The following is a 17,494-nucleotide window of genomic DNA, read 5'->3' on the forward strand; positions in this document are numbered from 1 at the left end:
CTTTTGTTATTTGTGTGCTTATGTGTAATTTAGAAATTGTAAATAAATGGTTCCAATTGAATCAATTTTGAATCAAATATTGAGTTGTTCACTCGTGTGCCAGCAAAAGCGTCAAAAACACTATAAAATTACTTACCATCTGCAATAAGAGCCGCTGCAACTTCATCCCATGCTTTTTCCTTCTCCTGCAAGTCTTTTTAAAGTACATTGTGTGGATCATAAAGAACTTGATATTTCTCAACTTCCACGATGAGACGAGTGTCGTCCATTATTGTCTTTCCAGGGGCACTCTGAAGACCACCGCCTGTGACACTACGTGCTGTTGTTTATGATTGTCAGCACGACATCCGTTCTTCTGCCAATATATAGGCCTAGTTATAAGAATATGACTACTACTAATAATTAATACATTTCCAAGGCTAAACTAGCAATATAAATTATTTAAAGTTGTTTTTGTATTTCGGCAAAAAGTTTATTTTTGGATAGAACTGTAAGTACTTAAACAGATTTTGTAAAAAAAAAAAAAAAAAAAAAAAATATAATAAATATAAAAATTATAATAAAAAAAAATATAAAAATTTGATTTTAAATATCATACATTTTTTATGTAATTTGCTAAGAACACAGTAGATATCATTAATGCAAATTTTGGGCAAAATTCCTTTTTCGTTTCAGTACATGTGTATTTTGGCCATGATCATTGTCACTTTATCTCCTATATATATTTTTTTATATTAATTTTCTTTCCTAACATACTCCAGTTCTTGTTAAAACACCCTAGATGTGCTTTTTTGTGCATTTAGAGCACTTTTTGTGTGAAATCATATTTATTTTGTCCATCAAATGTGTACTTTCACTTTAACTGAGCGTCAGCAGCGCAGCAAAAATAGACCCAGCGCCGAAACGATCGCGGCACTGCTGCTTCTGCTCTGCTTCAGCTACGCTCTGCCGTGCAGCCTCTGCGTCGGTGTGAACGCTCTCATCTGTTAACATAGGCACCGAAAAAAATACGGGCTGCTTCCGCTCTGCTGCAGCTTGCAGTGTGAACCCGGCCTTAGAGTTGCTTTTATTAACTGTAGAACTCATTATAATTAGTGATCCAGTCTGAACTGGATGTGACACAACGCAACAAATTCCCAACAAAAAAATGCTGCTGCATTTTTTTATGACACATTGACACACATTTCAAATGATTTTAACAGTCGCTTTGTCGCGTCCAGTATAGACAGACTTTAGCTGTTGTGGCACAGCAACTGTCGCTTCCTGTGTAGACACAGTGATGGAATAATGTATAAATCTGTTTTATAAAGAGAAGTTTCAGTGACGCATAATCCTTCAGAAATTATTCTGTTATGCTGATTTGCAGCTTACATGTACTATTGTTATCAGTGTTAAAAAAGAAAAAATTAAATTTTTGTGGAGAAAATTTCACTCAAACATTTATGGTAAGATTTATAAAAGAGAGCGAAATCAATATTTTATTCATCATACATTAAAGTGAGGAAGTGAATTTAGACGTTTAAAATACCATGGAAATGTAAGTTATGCACAGAGGAAAACACCACATCTCAAATGCATTAAACGGTGCAATAGCATCTGATGAAACAAACCGCTTTAAACGACATGTGTTAACCAAACCTTACAAATTATTTTAAAACCCTTAATATAAAACAAGCTTCATGTTTAAGACAAATTGGATTATCCACTTTTCCCCGCAGCAGCTCTCTCTGTGTCCTCTGCTATTTTTCAGATGTGTTCATTTGTGAATTACTGTATATTGATATAACCGGTATTGCCTCATACCATTTTGCTTAAAGAATAAATCGAGATATTGTACAAAGTCGATATACTGCCCAGCCCTAGGTGGGATTAATTCAGATTAATCAGAATTTATTTCAGAAAAAAAATGCGATTTAATTAGTTTTTTTTTTTTTTTTTGATTGACCACACAAATTATGTTTATATTATTATCATGATTATTAAATGTTTATTTATTTTTTAATTTTTTTATACAAGATAATAGTGATTACAATAGGAAATACTTTTTAACGTGATGATAATGTATATCTTTTTTTAAATGAGTGCCGGGGGGCGTGGATTGAAGGCGTGGTTAGATTTTCCTTTTTTTGTCTCTAGCTAATCACGTGCCTTCTTCATCATCTGCACTGGTGTCCGTGTTTGTATTGCCCTCTGGGTTTACTGCCCAACTATTGAACTTCCTCCAACAGTAATTATATGCACTGCAAACTCAGTTATGGTGTGTGGGATATTAAGACTTCATATATAAAAATAAAACCCTGTATGGAAGCTGGATGTTGCAAGCCTTCCTATAGCCTACAATTTGTGTTTCATATATGTCTAGGTTTTATATTAGATTTGTTTGCATTTAGTCTATAAATTGTTGGTGCAAACTAGATTACATCCACTTTCTGTTTCTGTAAGCAACACGCTATTGAATCAAACTTTGTGTAGTCCTTGATGCAGTGTAGGAGAGGTCTTGTCACATTTGTGCACAGAATGATTTGCATGGTCTGTGAAAAACATCCATCTGAGAGATTTCATTGAAAATGTGATATGATATACAGGTATGTTATTTTTTCTAAAGTAACTTCTAAACAATTAGCCATATCTATGAAACCTCCTCTTATACAACTATATATTTTTAAAATAGAAACAGTACAAATAAATGTTTACCTTTTATTTGTATTTAGCCTTCATACAAGAAATATGAAATCACCATCAACTAAACACAAGACTCAGGGTCACCTTATTTATATTAATATATTTATATTTAATATATATAACACAGGCTGATTATTCTTATTCATTGAAACAAAAGTGCTTTAGCCAGAACAAAGAATATGAAAAGTGCTCAGAGTTGCTGCAGAAGCCCCCCCCCCCCCCCCCCCCCCCCCAAAAAAAAAAAGAGTGAGTAACAACTAAAACACGTTGCTGGAGACGGCCTGATTGAAAATGCACATTCATTCTCAACCAGCAGGGGTTGCTTTTGGCACGACAGAAACAGCGGTTTCCCCGGTAATGGCTATAAACAAAGCAGAGCTGCTTAAACGCTGTTTTATCAGAAAATAAAAATGCCATCAAAACTTTTCTGCAGACAGTCAATTCCCTTCAAAAATTCATTCGTGTAAAACACCCACGCTGTGTCTTGGTTTTGAAACGTACAGTGCTCATGTTTATTCAACAAAGTCAAACTGTCAAAGCCTTCTGGAAAATCTGTTTGTTGTGGTCAGTGTTGATATCGCGGTGGGCCACCACAAATAAATCAGTGTATGGGGGAAACACCAGTGGTTTAGATTGAAATATCTGAAATGTTTACAAATCATAAACCGTTAATGAAAAAATTATATTGCAATACAAATTGATACAATTAGATTTTTATGGCAGTGTTTTCCGCTTGAAGTTTATGATGGATGTTTGTGCAAGTAGAAGCCAAAGCTTTCTTGTTGAAGAGAAGATGCTGTTTTTCTTGTTTTTTTTTTTTCATTGAATTGTTCTGGGAGCTCAGCTTGAAAGATCAAATGAGAAGCTTTTTAAATATGCTTGTGTGACCATGAAATATTTATCTTGTCTGATTTTGTCTTATGTACTAATGATTTGGCTAATACATTTGTTGAATGAATTAGAATAAACTATGAAAGGTAAAATCATGATAGAGTTGGACATTATTATTTATTTTTTATTAATGTTTTTTACAACAGTGGTGGAACGAAGTGCACTGATTACAATTTGATAGTAGGTGGCAGGTTGTTCTGGCTCAATGGTTATGTCACTAATCATTTTTAAGCACAATTTCCCCTCTCTCGCTCTCGCTCTCACTCTCTCTTTCTCTCTCTCTGTGTATGTGTGTGGTTAAAATTACACATACTGTTTACAGTATCTACAAATTGTTTAGTTATTTTACCAAAACAAGAGGGGGTAAATACAAATTGCATGTTACTTTTTATTTTATACTTACCTGGGCTGGGTTTCCCTATAACAATTGATCTTAGTGCTTAAGAACGTTTTCTACGAGTAATTTTACGATTGTTCATTAAAGTTTCACGTGCGTTTCCCAAAAATGCACGTAGCTGTGCTTTAAGTGCTACTTGGGAGTCGCTATCCATTTTTCAAGTGCTGAAATGTCACCTTATAGAATGACTCTTCATTGTAGTACACGATCGTTTATTGACGTTAACCTAATGCTGCATTCCAGACAGACAACTTGGATATAATAACTATAATACAATATTATATTATAGTGTTTATAGTGTAAACTAATGAATAGAGTGAAGATATGTAAATTTTTCTTATTTTGCCTAAATGGCCTATAAAATTATTTTTTTCTTTTAGTACTTCCCTTCGGAAGCTAAATAAGCTACCTACATGTTTACTAGAAGGCAAAATAAGTGCAATTTACCCTGATCTTCAAATTTAGAAAGTTTTCTTAATGCACCGTGTTTCCTTCAGGAGCATCAGTGAGCGCTTGAACCTTTTGTAATAGTTGCATGTAAGTCCGTGCATGCAAGAGTGTCAGGTGCACTTCTGTGTGTAGTAAATGAACCCGCGCGTCTGCGCCATTCATTAACAGACACGCAGAACATGCAGGATTCATATTTAAATCGACTTTTGCGGCTTTATACTTATAGATAACATACATATCGTGATTTGATTTAAGTGTAATGACCTACTTATTATTGATCGATTAATTCAAAGTTTGACAAATTCTGTGACATTCCATGTTAAACTGTGAATTCTGTTTTTATGACTGGATAAAGACTACACTGTATAATTTCCCCACTTATCATGCGTCCACTTGCCTGATGTGAACATAAAATATCCATATATACCACCACTGGTGAAAGGGAGTGAAATGCAAATATAGACCATTAAGACCATTTCTATAACGGTTTATCATACTTGACCCACAGGTTGAGGAGAGCCTGGTGAAGGTGCGTAACGCTGGCACTGAGCAGGACCTGGGTATCCAGTACAAAGCTCTGAAACCGGAGGTGGACAGACTGAACGTGATGGCGGCCAAGAGGCAGCAGGTAAAATGCAGCCACTCCTCGCACCCAATGTCCTCATAATCTGAGGAGATCTAATTTCAATCGGTGATGTACAGACTTGTGGGCAGAGGATGTAATGCTATTCCATGTGCAGCAAGGACCTATGTAGCTCTGGTTGAAGATTTGAAGCGTATAATCATGAACAATCTTCTTTGTATCGGTCGGGGAGGGGAAAAGCTTGACTAGGTTGGAGCAACTGGAGTGATGAAATCCATTTAAATGATATGAGACTTGCGTCTTTGGGATTTTTTGGGCTTATCAGGTTAAGCAGTAGTCAGCAGTGATGGATTTCAGCATGAATTTTCCAGGTGAGCTCAGTGATTAATAGAATAAACTTTTTTTTCCCAATTGAGAGAGATCATAGTATCTTGATAATGCTAATTATTTCGAAGTAGCATTATTTCTCATGCTACACTGGGCCCTTCTAAGTTTATAATTTTGTGAATCATTTGGCAGAAGCAGCAGCCTCTCTCCAAAGGCGCAAATTGCTCTGGTATTAAACAAAAAAAAAAAAAAAAAAAAAAAAAAACTTTTTCCTACTTCCTTCTCAGGAGTTATGCTTTTTTTTTTTCTTTCACCGAGAGCATAAGTCATTTTCAGTGAGAGCTAGTCCTCATTAGGGAGATCTAAGGTTTGACTGCAAAGATCGATCATGAAAGCACAAAAATTGACCCTCTCCGTCTCTCCCCCTTCCACCATCTGCAAGACATTTCACATCGATTTGATCAAAATCCTGTGTCAACGGTACTCTGGATTATTATTATTTTTTTTATTTTTTTTTTAAAATGTAATTTGTGTTCTGACAGACAGCAATTTGTGTCAACACCATGCATGGACTTTAAGTATGGGGCAGCAAAAGCAACACTTTAGAGGGCGTTCACACAGGACGCATTCCCTCTATCAAACAGCTAGACGTAGTGCATATGAAGCAGGCTGTTGATTAATTTGGCACGTCATCTTAAAAATGTGGCACTTATGCCGTGAAGAAAAAAAAAAGATGTCCATCTGACTCATTATGTACACTGGAAATAATAAGAATAAAGAAAGTAGACAAAATACCCAACGTGTTCACTTAACAAAAGTGATCATATTTACTTTGGTTCCACATGGCACATGCTTCTACAGGCTCTACGGTCATGATCTGATTATGAGCATGTGTGGGCCATTGGGGGATGCTCTTTAATGTCCTTATTATGACAGGCCTGTAACATTACCTCTGAATTCTCCCTCTTCAAATGACAGGAACTCAAGGACGTCCATCACAAAGACCAAATGGCGGCGGCTCGCGGTGTCCTTCAGAGGAACGTTCCAATGCTGTACACAGCTTCGCGTGCCTGCCTGCAGCACCCAGACGTGGCAGCGTACAAGGCCAACCGGGACCTCATCTACAAGCAGCTGCAGCACGCTGTCTCTGGCATATCTAATGCAGCCCAGGCTACCAGCAGCGAGGACTCCGGCTTCTCCCAGTCTGCAGGGGGAGGAGAACTGGCCTACGCCCTCAACAACTTTGATGTAAGTACATGGGCTATTGAATGTCATGGGTTTGGGCCAGTTTCTCTGATCCAGACAGAAATAGCAAGCTAATAAGCTGTGTCAGTGAAGAATTGTCATTCAGCAGCAAGACCAAGACTAAAATGAGAATTGGCCTCCCTCTAATTGAAGGGAATGTGCTCTGTGAGCATTGTCATTTAGGGAATTGAGGCTTTTTTTGCCAGTTTCATTGGGACAGACGCTATGTTGCGTCCTGTGTTGAACTGCTGATTTCAAAGGCAAAAAGGGTAGAACATCAGAAAAGCTTATGCAGTTTTCAGAGAGGGTATGAAAAGCCAGTGCATGGCTCCATCCAGCTCTATGTATGGCATATAGAAACATAAATTATTCAGAATTCACGGAAAAGGTTGCATTGAAAAGTTATGAAATATGTAAGCTCCTTGCAGAACTTAGGCATGGCTTAATGCGTTACAAATTCTTTAATTGCTGAATCAAAAATTCATCTTCACCAATGTTTACCACTATCTTGGCTGCAGAAAGATCAGGCTTTGGCTAAAAATTGAACAAGACTTGATTTTAGAACTTTTGGTAAAATTAGCTCCTGGGTTTGTGAAAGGTGCTCAAAGATGTTTTGTAGCCAGTGATGAAGATGAGCATATTGTGTGTACGATCTAACAGCAGTTGCATCACCCTCTGCAACTGCTCCACACAATTTTATCAGCAAAGAGTGTGAGAGCAGTGAGTTGTTGACAAATCCGGCGTTAGATTGAACTGTGTCGAGGAGACAGTAATCCAGGATTGGATCAGATTAAATTTGTGTGTCCAAACAAAGCTGAGCTACTGACCTCAGAAGTCTTTCAGAAGTTTGAACTTTTTGTTGTGGGGTTGAGTCAGGTCAGCAACAAAATTACATGACAATTTGACCAAGCAATACAATAATGTCCTGATGTGACAAATAGTTCAGATCTGAGTCTCTAAATTTAATTTGAGGTTAAGGGTAGCTAGTGATCATTAGCTATCCTTCATTTATTTATGCTTTAAACCGTTAGTATCCTTCCGGAATAGGGTGCTAACCATAAGTCTAACCGTTTGTGGTCTGTTGCACTTAACATTTTAAAGGATCACTTAGTGAAATAATAAATTCAAATGATATGCACAAACTGAAATGTTGCCATAGAGATCTTATAAAAATGAAAAGGTAGGCTGTAATGGCGCCAACTGTGTTTTTGAGCACAAGGTGTCCCCACATATCACTTTTGAATTTGTCTAGCAAATGCAAATTTTACTTTAAAGTATTATATATTGTTGAAATAGTTTGCTCCTGATGGACAGGGTGGAAAATGAACCTTTTTTCAAAGCATAAAAAAAATAATGTTCAATTCCAGCTCAATACGTTTGTGAAACGGAATAAAGCATTAAATCTTGACAAGCTGTACATACTCTTTCTGTCAGTGGCTAGGATATTTTCTAAAGCTGGATGTTTCTTTTTAATATGTTGAAAAGAAATGTAAAAAAAATTAATTGAAACATTTTCAATAAAAATGTAATATAATTTATATATATTTTATCCAATACAAGGCTGCCAATTTAGGTGCTTTACACACACACACACACACACACACACGCGTTTATTTTCCACTATTTTTCACTTATTTTCATAATGGACAACAGCCTCTCTGTTGATCTCTACAATCTCTAGTTTTTGCGTTGACTGAATCAGGTGTCTTTAATGAAGCTTGAAGCCGCTAGATCAATGTTTAAAGACTGTGCAGATATAGGTACTGTTTTTATTTGCTGCTTTGAAATGGATGCTTTCGGTCAAGAAATGATGATTAGAGAAGGCTTTAAGAGATTAGCACAGCACTTCATTTAATCTTTAAGATCCCTAATTAGAGGGCGTCTCATATCAACAATTCTGTTATGATGTATATGTTTGCCTGGGCAACACGGCTCAAAATTATGAGTCAAGTAAATTAAGGTAATGCACTCGACATCCTCCTGTTAAATTTGCAACCAATCAGTCACCACAGGTATTTGTCTCCGTCTCTTGTGGCGAGAGGGTTTGCTCATCAGATTTCCTCCGTCTCGATTAGCTGTTGAAAGATTTTGCACACATTGGTGTCAAAACTGGCGTCGCCTTGCTAAAGAGAGCACTTGCACATCAAATTGAACCTCTGTTCGTCACTCTGTTCTTTCACCATTTGATATTTTACCATTTGATATTTTCTTTTCCTTTGTTTTTCTTCTGCAAAAGTGCATTCTGATTGTTAGTTCTGGAACCTTTAATTATTGAAGTAATGGGTTGTTTTGTGAGTTTCTGTGCTCTTTTTGTTGCTCCAAACTGTCTCTAGGGATGTTGGCACTGAGCTCAGTGACGTTAGAAAGCTCTGATCTTCAAAATCTGCTGTCTCTGTGGCTCACATGCTCCGTTACTGGCTTATAAGACTTATAGGCCTATATATATAAGTGTTGTCATCTTCCCACTTGACTGCGAATACAAATGGAAGTTGATAGATTAATGCAGAATTCATTAGTCATCTACAGAGCTGTAGGTGTAATAGCATGAGTCAGTTTCTTTCTGTTCCACCGATCTGTAATAATGTGTAGCCACACCACAGGACTGTTAGACACAATTTAACACAACATAATTAAGGTTATACATTTTTTTTATCATTGCGTATGGTTCATCAGATTGAGTATATGCAAGAGGCGATTAATCTGAGCTATTTAAAGTGAATTAAGAGTTTTCAAAATTATGCATTTGTGGGGACTTTTTGTTGTGCGATTCATATTGCCACAGAAATAAATCTGATCAACTATATTATTGTCATTTTAAGACCATGTTATGCCACTGAATATACTATCATAACAGCATAATAATGCAAGAAGGCCTACACACTATCAAATGACAACAAACTTTTGATTCTTAATATTTAGATCATGAAACTTAAGTCTTAGATATTAGATACCTTAAAAACTTGAATAAATGGTAAATACACATTTTCTAATAAAGTGCGAAGGATCAAGTAGAAAAAACAAGAATTCACAAATGTTTTCATCTACAGATTTGTCCCTGATCATCCTTTCTCTGTAAATTTAAGGATGCACTGTATTGCTGAAAAACACAATCTCTACTTATCAGTCATTTGTCCGTGTGTACAGAGGCACAGATCCCTAAACAAGGCCATATCTCCACATGAAATTTTGTCTGTAAAAGCATTTTTTTTAATCTTATCTGGCACAGACTACACCACATTATGTACAAGAAGCTGTAAAAGTGGAATGCAAAAAACATGGTGACATTTTTATGTGAGAATAATGGACAATATATTACGTCACCAAAATATATTGAGGCTGTGTACATATATTGTGCAATAAGTCGATATATGGATTATTGCAACAATCGTAATTGCAAGTGAAGAAAGTGTCCTGACTTTTTTTTTTTTTTCAGCCAATCAATACTCCACACAAAGAACATTGAGATTTCTAGCAGCCTGCAGCTCTATCTGTACCTGTGGCTGCTAGAATTATCGGTACCCTCAGACCTCCATTATATTGATTGTGCTGTACTATGTGATTGGCCCAGTTTTTACTCTTAACGTTGCTGCTTTTCAAGGGAATCTTAATGCTGTATAGAGCTCATTCTATGGACAGCTGAATTATTACAACCATACTACTAGGGCTGTGCAATTAATCGCAAAAGTTTAGATTCCTATTTTGGCCTCCAACGATTAAAGTACACTAATCAAGATAAAACGATTATTGTGCCTCACTCTGCCCCATTTTTCCAGCGCTGCATTTTTTTTCTCCATAAAAGGCCAATTTCACGTGCAAATCAGATGAATCATGTAACATGACTTTTGCAAAATGGAGCTTGATTTATAGAAGTATATTTATTCATGTTTTTAAAAGCATGAAAGAAAGCTTGTGCTGTTCTTCAGGAAGATATATGTGCTCCGAGACGGAACAGAACAGAGAGACATGTAAAACCATCTTTTAGCTCAATGTATGTGGCTAAACGATCAAATACATGCAAAAATGTATCAAAATGTGGCACTTAGTGATTATTCATGTATACCTTCATCAGTCATGTAATAAATACATGTAAAGAGTTGAGAATGAAAATAGATGTGTAAATTGGATCCTTCTGACTCTTAAAGTGACAGTGGGCTATTTTTTCTGCTGTGACTATGTGCTTAATATTAATCAAACAAAAGACAAATTCAAAATCACACACTGCTCTTGAGTGAAGGACTTTTATTGCTTTTAAAACAACAAAAAAATTTATTCTTACAGTGAAAGACTATGCTGTTTTATTTTACATTTTATTCATTTCTGTAGTAGGCTGTAAACTGCTTGAGACTTGCTTAAAAAAACATTAAATGACAGTTTGGTTAATTTGTTTCTTTTTTTATTGTATTTGTCCTTTTGCTTTTTTTTATTACTGACAGTTTAATTATTTTCAATATTTTTGAGGACTTTTTATTTGTTTGAAATTCTGCTGCTCTCTACGTGTAGATGTCATAGCTTAACTTCATTTACAGGAAATAATCTAATATAAAGTTTTGGTTATATAGCCCCTTCATAATCATGTTACTGTAAATAGCATGATTTATTTATTTAGAATTGCCCTTGTAAGTAACAGAATGAAAACATCATCTTGAAGCATCTCCCAAGTCTTGTTTCCCACAGGTGTTGTAGAACTAGCATTGCTCTGCTTAATATTGGCTATTGGGATCTGTATTGCTCTTGATGCAACACAAAGGATTCTGAGCCCTGGTAAAAAACTAAAGCAGTCATCCATGTATAGTTTGGGTGACTCTATGGGCAATATTATGTTTTTTTTCATTAAAACATTGGACTTTATATTTGTATGTTAAAACTCCTCATGCTGGAGATGTAGCGGTTCTATTCTTAGTAGTAGCTGTTTCAGGAGGCCAGACATCCTCACAAAGGGGAAGCAGTCCTCTGCCCAAACAGATGGTATCTGTGAAACGGACAGAAAAAAAGTGTGTGTGTGTGTGTTTGTGTGCACAAATGAGATGGGGAATGTTGGTACCTCAGATCACGTGCATTTTTTATTTCCTGGTGACTGTGCAGAAACTTCAACACTCATGCACGTTTTTTTATTTTATTTCTGCCTGCTGCTTAATTTGAAGCTGGAGCAACTTTGCAGTGAGTCAGAGAGAGAGGCTTGTTGCCATGCCAACGTGACACGCAAGTAAAGGAGGTCAGATGAGATGAGGCTAATAAATTCAGTTTCTAACAACTGAATTGTTTAATATTTTACCATGCGTATGACATCAGATGGAGGGGCTTGTCGCATTGTTTTCAAGATAGATTCTGCCTGCCATTGTTCTGCCTGTTTTCATTTCTTTCTAGGCAGCTATCGCTTATTTGGAACGTTTGTGATTCTTCTCATTGCTTTAATTGTACCAGATGTTGTCAAGTTTATTCTTTGACAAAGGGAGTGTGATGTCCCCAAGTGAATGTACCCAGCAGAGGACACGTGGGGACATCTAAAATGTCATCCTGGCTCAAGGAGGAAAAATAGCATTGTTTTATATGCACAACTGAATTTTGTTGCCCTAGGCTAAAATCTGATTGCTATGCCGTTTAGGGTTAGTAGCCTTAAATATACACTCATACTAACTGCAGTGTTTACCAAAGCAGTTATCTCTGTTGAAAACCCCATGCAAGATGTGCACGAATCTGTGATCTTGCATAATGTGCAGTTAAGCTTGATTTTTGTCCCGTTCGTCCCCAGAAGACCATACAAATGGCTTTTAAGATGCCGTCTGTTACATAGAGTTGATTTAAAAGGCAGACAAAGTGCACAGGCAAGCGAATGCAGCCTCTGATTGAGCAAAACCCATAGGCCTGAAATTGCATCAGGAGCCCCAGACCATCAACTCAGATCTTGTGAATTATTGATTCGTCCAGTTAATGAATATCACAGCTTGTGCCTCGGCGTCCAGGGAGATAGATTCCAAAATCCTGTTCAGGCCGCACAGCCAATAATGACTGCCGTTTAACTGTCAAACTCTTGTGAATTTGGATATTTGCTATGTGAGATCATAAATCATAATATTCATGTCATGTGCTTTATTCTCTCTCTTTTTCTCCCCCTGCAGAAGCAGATCATCGTGGACCCGCTGAGTTTTAGTGAGGAGAGGTTCCGGCCTTCTCTGGAAGAGCGTCTGGAGAGCATCATAAGTGGCGCCGCCCTCATGGCCGATTCGTCCTGCACCCGTGACGACCGGCGTGAGCGCATCGTGGCTGAATGCAACTCTGTGCGACAGGCGCTGCAGGATCTGCTCTCTGAGTACATGGGCAATGTAGGTGCATGTCAAATACTATTTTTCCTTCTCGCTTTCTGCTTTTCCCCTTCCACAGTCTCACATCCCTGAATGATGATGCCAAGTACCCACCTGCTACCGGAGACAGACACTCTCCTGCAGGGAAGGAGAGGGGAGTTTTATTTCAGGGACAGTGCACATATCACGTTCGCTGGGTGATGTTGTATAAAGATCTCCAGTCTCATCACAATTTGTCTGGCTTTTGAAGAGAGGGCATCAGTACACACAAGCCCCCTCCTGGGATACTGATCTCTGCATTGAATTGTTTTATTGCTGTTGTTTAAAAATATTTCCCATTGTTTGCTCAATATTTGCTTTGCTTTTTTTTTGTCTTTTAATTTCATTTATTTTCCGTTTGCTTCTCCATTTATTATCTTAGTCACACATTAATTTATTTATATTTATTTTTTTAATGTTGGGTTGTTTAAAGAAATATTGTTTGAAAGCAGATGTTTTACACCCCTGTGGCATGCAGCGCGGTGGGTGATATGATACGCTTGTAGTCCGGTGGGTAATTGAAGAGCTTGTAAGTTCTCCGACACATTTGGCTGTATTTGGTCCACACTGAGAGAAAATTGCCCACTTTTAGGTCAAGCTGGTGTGGAGTGATAGAATTGATAAACAGATGCAATCATCAGTTCAAAACCCTACCTCATTTTCACAGGCTGATTTATTCCTCTGATTTCCAACACTCTTTTTTTTCTCCCCCTGTACATTTCTCTACATGGCAGATCTTTGTTTTAACCAACCTCTTTTCCTCATCATTATCTCATTTCCAAATGAAGTAGCCTTTCTGTTTCCGAGCAGCAAATCAGATTTGTTGTTTTTGTCCATGGTGCTACATTCCATTGGTTTGTTGGATATAACAGCAAATCTATTGATTTCTAGATGTGTAATGAGGGCTGCTCCTAAAGCTGCGTGATACATTGAAATAAAAGTGAACTAAAAAAATCGGACTGTTTCAGAGTGAAGCATGGCAATGTGTTTGAATGCATGAGCAGATTCTTATGCAATGGTGATTGCAACTCAGAATGGCTTGTTTTTTTGTTTTTTTTTTAGACTTAGACTTACACTCCCCTGGAGGAAATGTATATAATGTAAAAATAAAATGGCAGACGGCTTATCGAAAGTGCAAATTAATTATTTGCCAGCAGGAGGTACTTTTGGAGTTTCCCCAGTACCTGCTGTGATCAAAGCAGCGCTGTGCTCATGATATTAGGCATTTTGGAAAGATTAAATGAAAATGACATCAAAACTTTTCTGAAGACAATCGGCTCCCATCAACAAAGATGCATTTTAGGGCTGCACAATAAATTGCATAAGTTCGTCATCTGCATCTCGTCAGTAAAGCCAGTTATATGATTTGTAGTAAATCTCCAGTATGTGCTTTCAGATAGGCATTTAGTTCACTGAAAAGCTATGCAAACAGCTTTCATTATTGAATGCAGTACATCGCTGATGATGAACGTGATATTGTGTAGCTTGTCAGAGAACTACGGCTCTGTGTAGTAAATGCCGCTCCATTTGTAAGCATATGCTGGAAATTTGCTACTAATCACAGAACTGTCTTTACTGATGAGATGCGCATGATAAACACATGTGATTTATCATGCAGCCCTAATACATTTATATAATAACTGCCTGCCGTGTTTAGTTTTTTGTGAAACATGCACACAGCCCTAGCTAAACCCCTCATAGTTGGTATTAAGTTTTTCCTGCTTGATGGCCCTACTCAAAGTTCAAATAAGTTCTACGCCTCTAGCACACTGTAACATAATTTTTCTGTCACACTAATAGTGGTGTGTGGGCAGCCGAAGTGGTGGTGTGCCACAAACCGCTGATGATGATGTTCGGGGAGGCAACGTCTCGCAGGTGTCAGTGACTATTTATGTCAGTCTAACAAAACATCACGAAGCAGTAGGTCCTCAGCTCTGTCTGGAAACACAGCAATGTTCTCGGCAACCTGAGCTGACACACTCCAGATGGCTCATTGCTGGTTCTGTGTAACTCCAGACCAGGATCGTGAACAAGCCCCTCTGTCATTAACGTCCATTTTTAATGCGGTGGTGTGAGAGCATCTAGCAAGGGGTTTGGCATGGATAAGGCACAAGCATTCAATAAAAGTCAAATTACACATTCGATTTCCAGTGCCATTTCAAGTGATCCTCGTGAAGAGTGCTCATGCCTGGAATGGAAAAATCATACCAGATTGATTCCAGCAGTGATAGTAATCACTAATATGCAGCTATCTGTGTAATAAGCTTGCCATGTCATCCAAAATTAGCCGTGCTACCATGACTGCATGAGAAATGCTAATATAATTGGACAGGACCTTTTATAGAAACCACAGCTTATGTGAAGACCTTTTTTATGTCCCTGCACAGATAAATTGGATGGAGCAGTCCCATATGTCCCAATACAGATAAATAAGAGTCATCGTTTGAAAACCGATGAGCGCCATCCATGAGATGTACGTTTCTGTTATCACTCTTTTGCTCATCCTTGGTGCTGCCTTTTAATTTTAGCCACAGGTTCATCCAAGCAGTGTCCGGGTCATTTCAAAACAGGTTTTCTACTTGACTAGGCCTTTGCTCCTCGGCCCTCAAGCACAGCTGACCTGACATTGCTTTGACTGCTCACTCATTCAGACAGGAGAAACAGATGAGGGAGATGATATGTCCACCTTTCTTCAAATTCCTCTGGACTGAAGCCTCCTGGGGAGTCTCTGGATGCTTTGTCTGGCACTTTACCTTGCATTACCTTTTACAAGCGCTCTTGCAAAACTTGGTGAGCTATTGCTTACATAGGCAGCAGATGACTTGAGTTTAGTTTTAGCATGTTGCAAAGCTATCCACATGATACTAAATGTAAAATGTGGACTGTGCTTGCAATGCTGCCTTTGTAGGCCTGCTAAATAACCTGCTGTTAAAAAAAAAAGTTTGAGCTGACCAAGGCGGCATTTATTTGATCAAAAATACAGTAAAACAGTAATATTATATATTGAAAAAAATTTCAGCTGCCATTACACCAGTCTTTATTAAAATCTTTCTTATATGCAAATATGCAAGAAACGTTTCTTATCAATGTTGAAAACAGCTGTGCTTGCTCATTATTTCTTTACTTTTGGAAATCATGAAGATTCTTTGTTAAATAGAAAGTTAGAAATATACATCTTTTTTTTTTAGGTGTTTGCTGTCACCTTTGATCAATGTAATGCATTCTTGCAGAAAAAAAGCAATGTTAATTTTATTCAAAATGTATTATTAACTGCATCTATTTTCCTCTGTCTTTCAACTTTAGAGTTATGTTGTATAGATGGCAAGATTTTTTCTCAGTTTCTGAGAGAGGGCGATATAACAATTTGTTTGTGGATGGGTTAAAATGTTTTGTTTAATCTTTGAAATCCTAAGGTGCAGGAAAAGTCTTAACATCTTTTTGTTATAGTGTTTTCGGGATTTCCTTACTGGGTAGTTAAGAGATCTCTCTCCCTCAATCTTTCTTATTATTTTATCCTTGGCTAAATGGTGGAAGGTATTTGGTGCAATAGGCTGGAATTTCGATCTTGAGTTAGACAGGTTCAGCTATAAAATAATAATGTCTTATATTATATCCAATTGATGCTCTGACTGTGTTGTTAAATGAACTCAAATGGCCCACAATAAAACCGAGATTAAATTTGTGTCCCAAATTCCATTTTTAGCCATATGATTTCTCCTTGAACAATTGAACTGCCTTGTTTGAAGTGACTTCGTTTGAGAGATGGAAATATTGGTCAGACAGCATATGGGCTCTCAGTCACAGCTGAGACTGTGCTATTGGAGGAGTTTTGCTCTTTTAGCCTCTCTCTCTCTCTCTTTAACTAGCTAGCATATCAGTGGGTCCTTTTCTCTTGCTTTTACATTTTTTAAACCGCAAAATGAAACTCCCAGCTGGAACTTTGTGCTTATTAATTTATTGAAGCAAAATTATGTAGCAGCATAATAGAATTGAAGACTGTCATCATTTTTTTTCCTGCTTAAGGCAGTAATCACTATACATTCTAGTCAAATTTCTACAAATGTCTTTCTTCAGATGAGAGGGTTTATTGCATGCGTATTTCGACAGCCTCCCACAAATCAGCTGTGTAAAACAGACTTTAATATTCTATAAATTAAATGAGAGGTCTCGAGAGGTTAATGTGAAGCCCAAGTTCTGTAGTTCAAGCCTCTGGCAGTGGCTCTGGTTATGAATGTTTATGACATTTTAATAATATGGTGTAATGTAGCTCATGTAGGCATAATGTTGACCATGCTAAGTGCTTAACGCATTACGGTTTCTGACTTTATAGCACTTGAATTGCCATAAATTGCCTTTTTTTCTCATCTCATGTTTTTTTAATATCCTTGCTTTGATTCTTGCCTCAGTCACACATTTAAGAATTTTTTGATGCAGCACCACAAAATAATCAAACCTCTATTAATATGTAATCTTATGATGAATGCTAACATTTTAATCACTGTTGTGCGACCTGAATTTTACAGGTTTAATTATCTTTGAGCAGAAATGGAGCATGCAGGCAGAAAACCAAAGACACGGACT

At 37.3% G+C, this 17,494-nt stretch overlaps 1 protein-coding gene across 1 annotated transcript in view; it reads left to right on the forward strand.

Moving 5' to 3' along the window:
* Positions 1 to 17,494, forward strand: part of ctnna1 (catenin (cadherin-associated protein), alpha 1) — a 111,976-nt gene that overhangs the window by 13,448 nt on the left and 81,034 nt on the right. Inside the window, exons 5-7 of the mRNA XM_026225042.1 lie at positions 4,929 to 5,048; positions 6,309 to 6,578; positions 12,692 to 12,895. Of these exons, the coding sequence (XP_026080827.1) occupies positions 4,929 to 5,048; positions 6,309 to 6,578; positions 12,692 to 12,895 (594 nt within the window). The remainder of the gene's footprint in view (positions 1 to 4,928; positions 5,049 to 6,308; positions 6,579 to 12,691; positions 12,896 to 17,494) is intronic.

This window comes from Carassius auratus, chromosome 39, assembly GCF_003368295.1.
Source record: "Carassius auratus strain Wakin chromosome 39, ASM336829v1, whole genome shotgun sequence".
NCBI classification, from domain to species: Eukaryota; Metazoa; Chordata; class Actinopteri; order Cypriniformes; family Cyprinidae; genus Carassius; species Carassius auratus.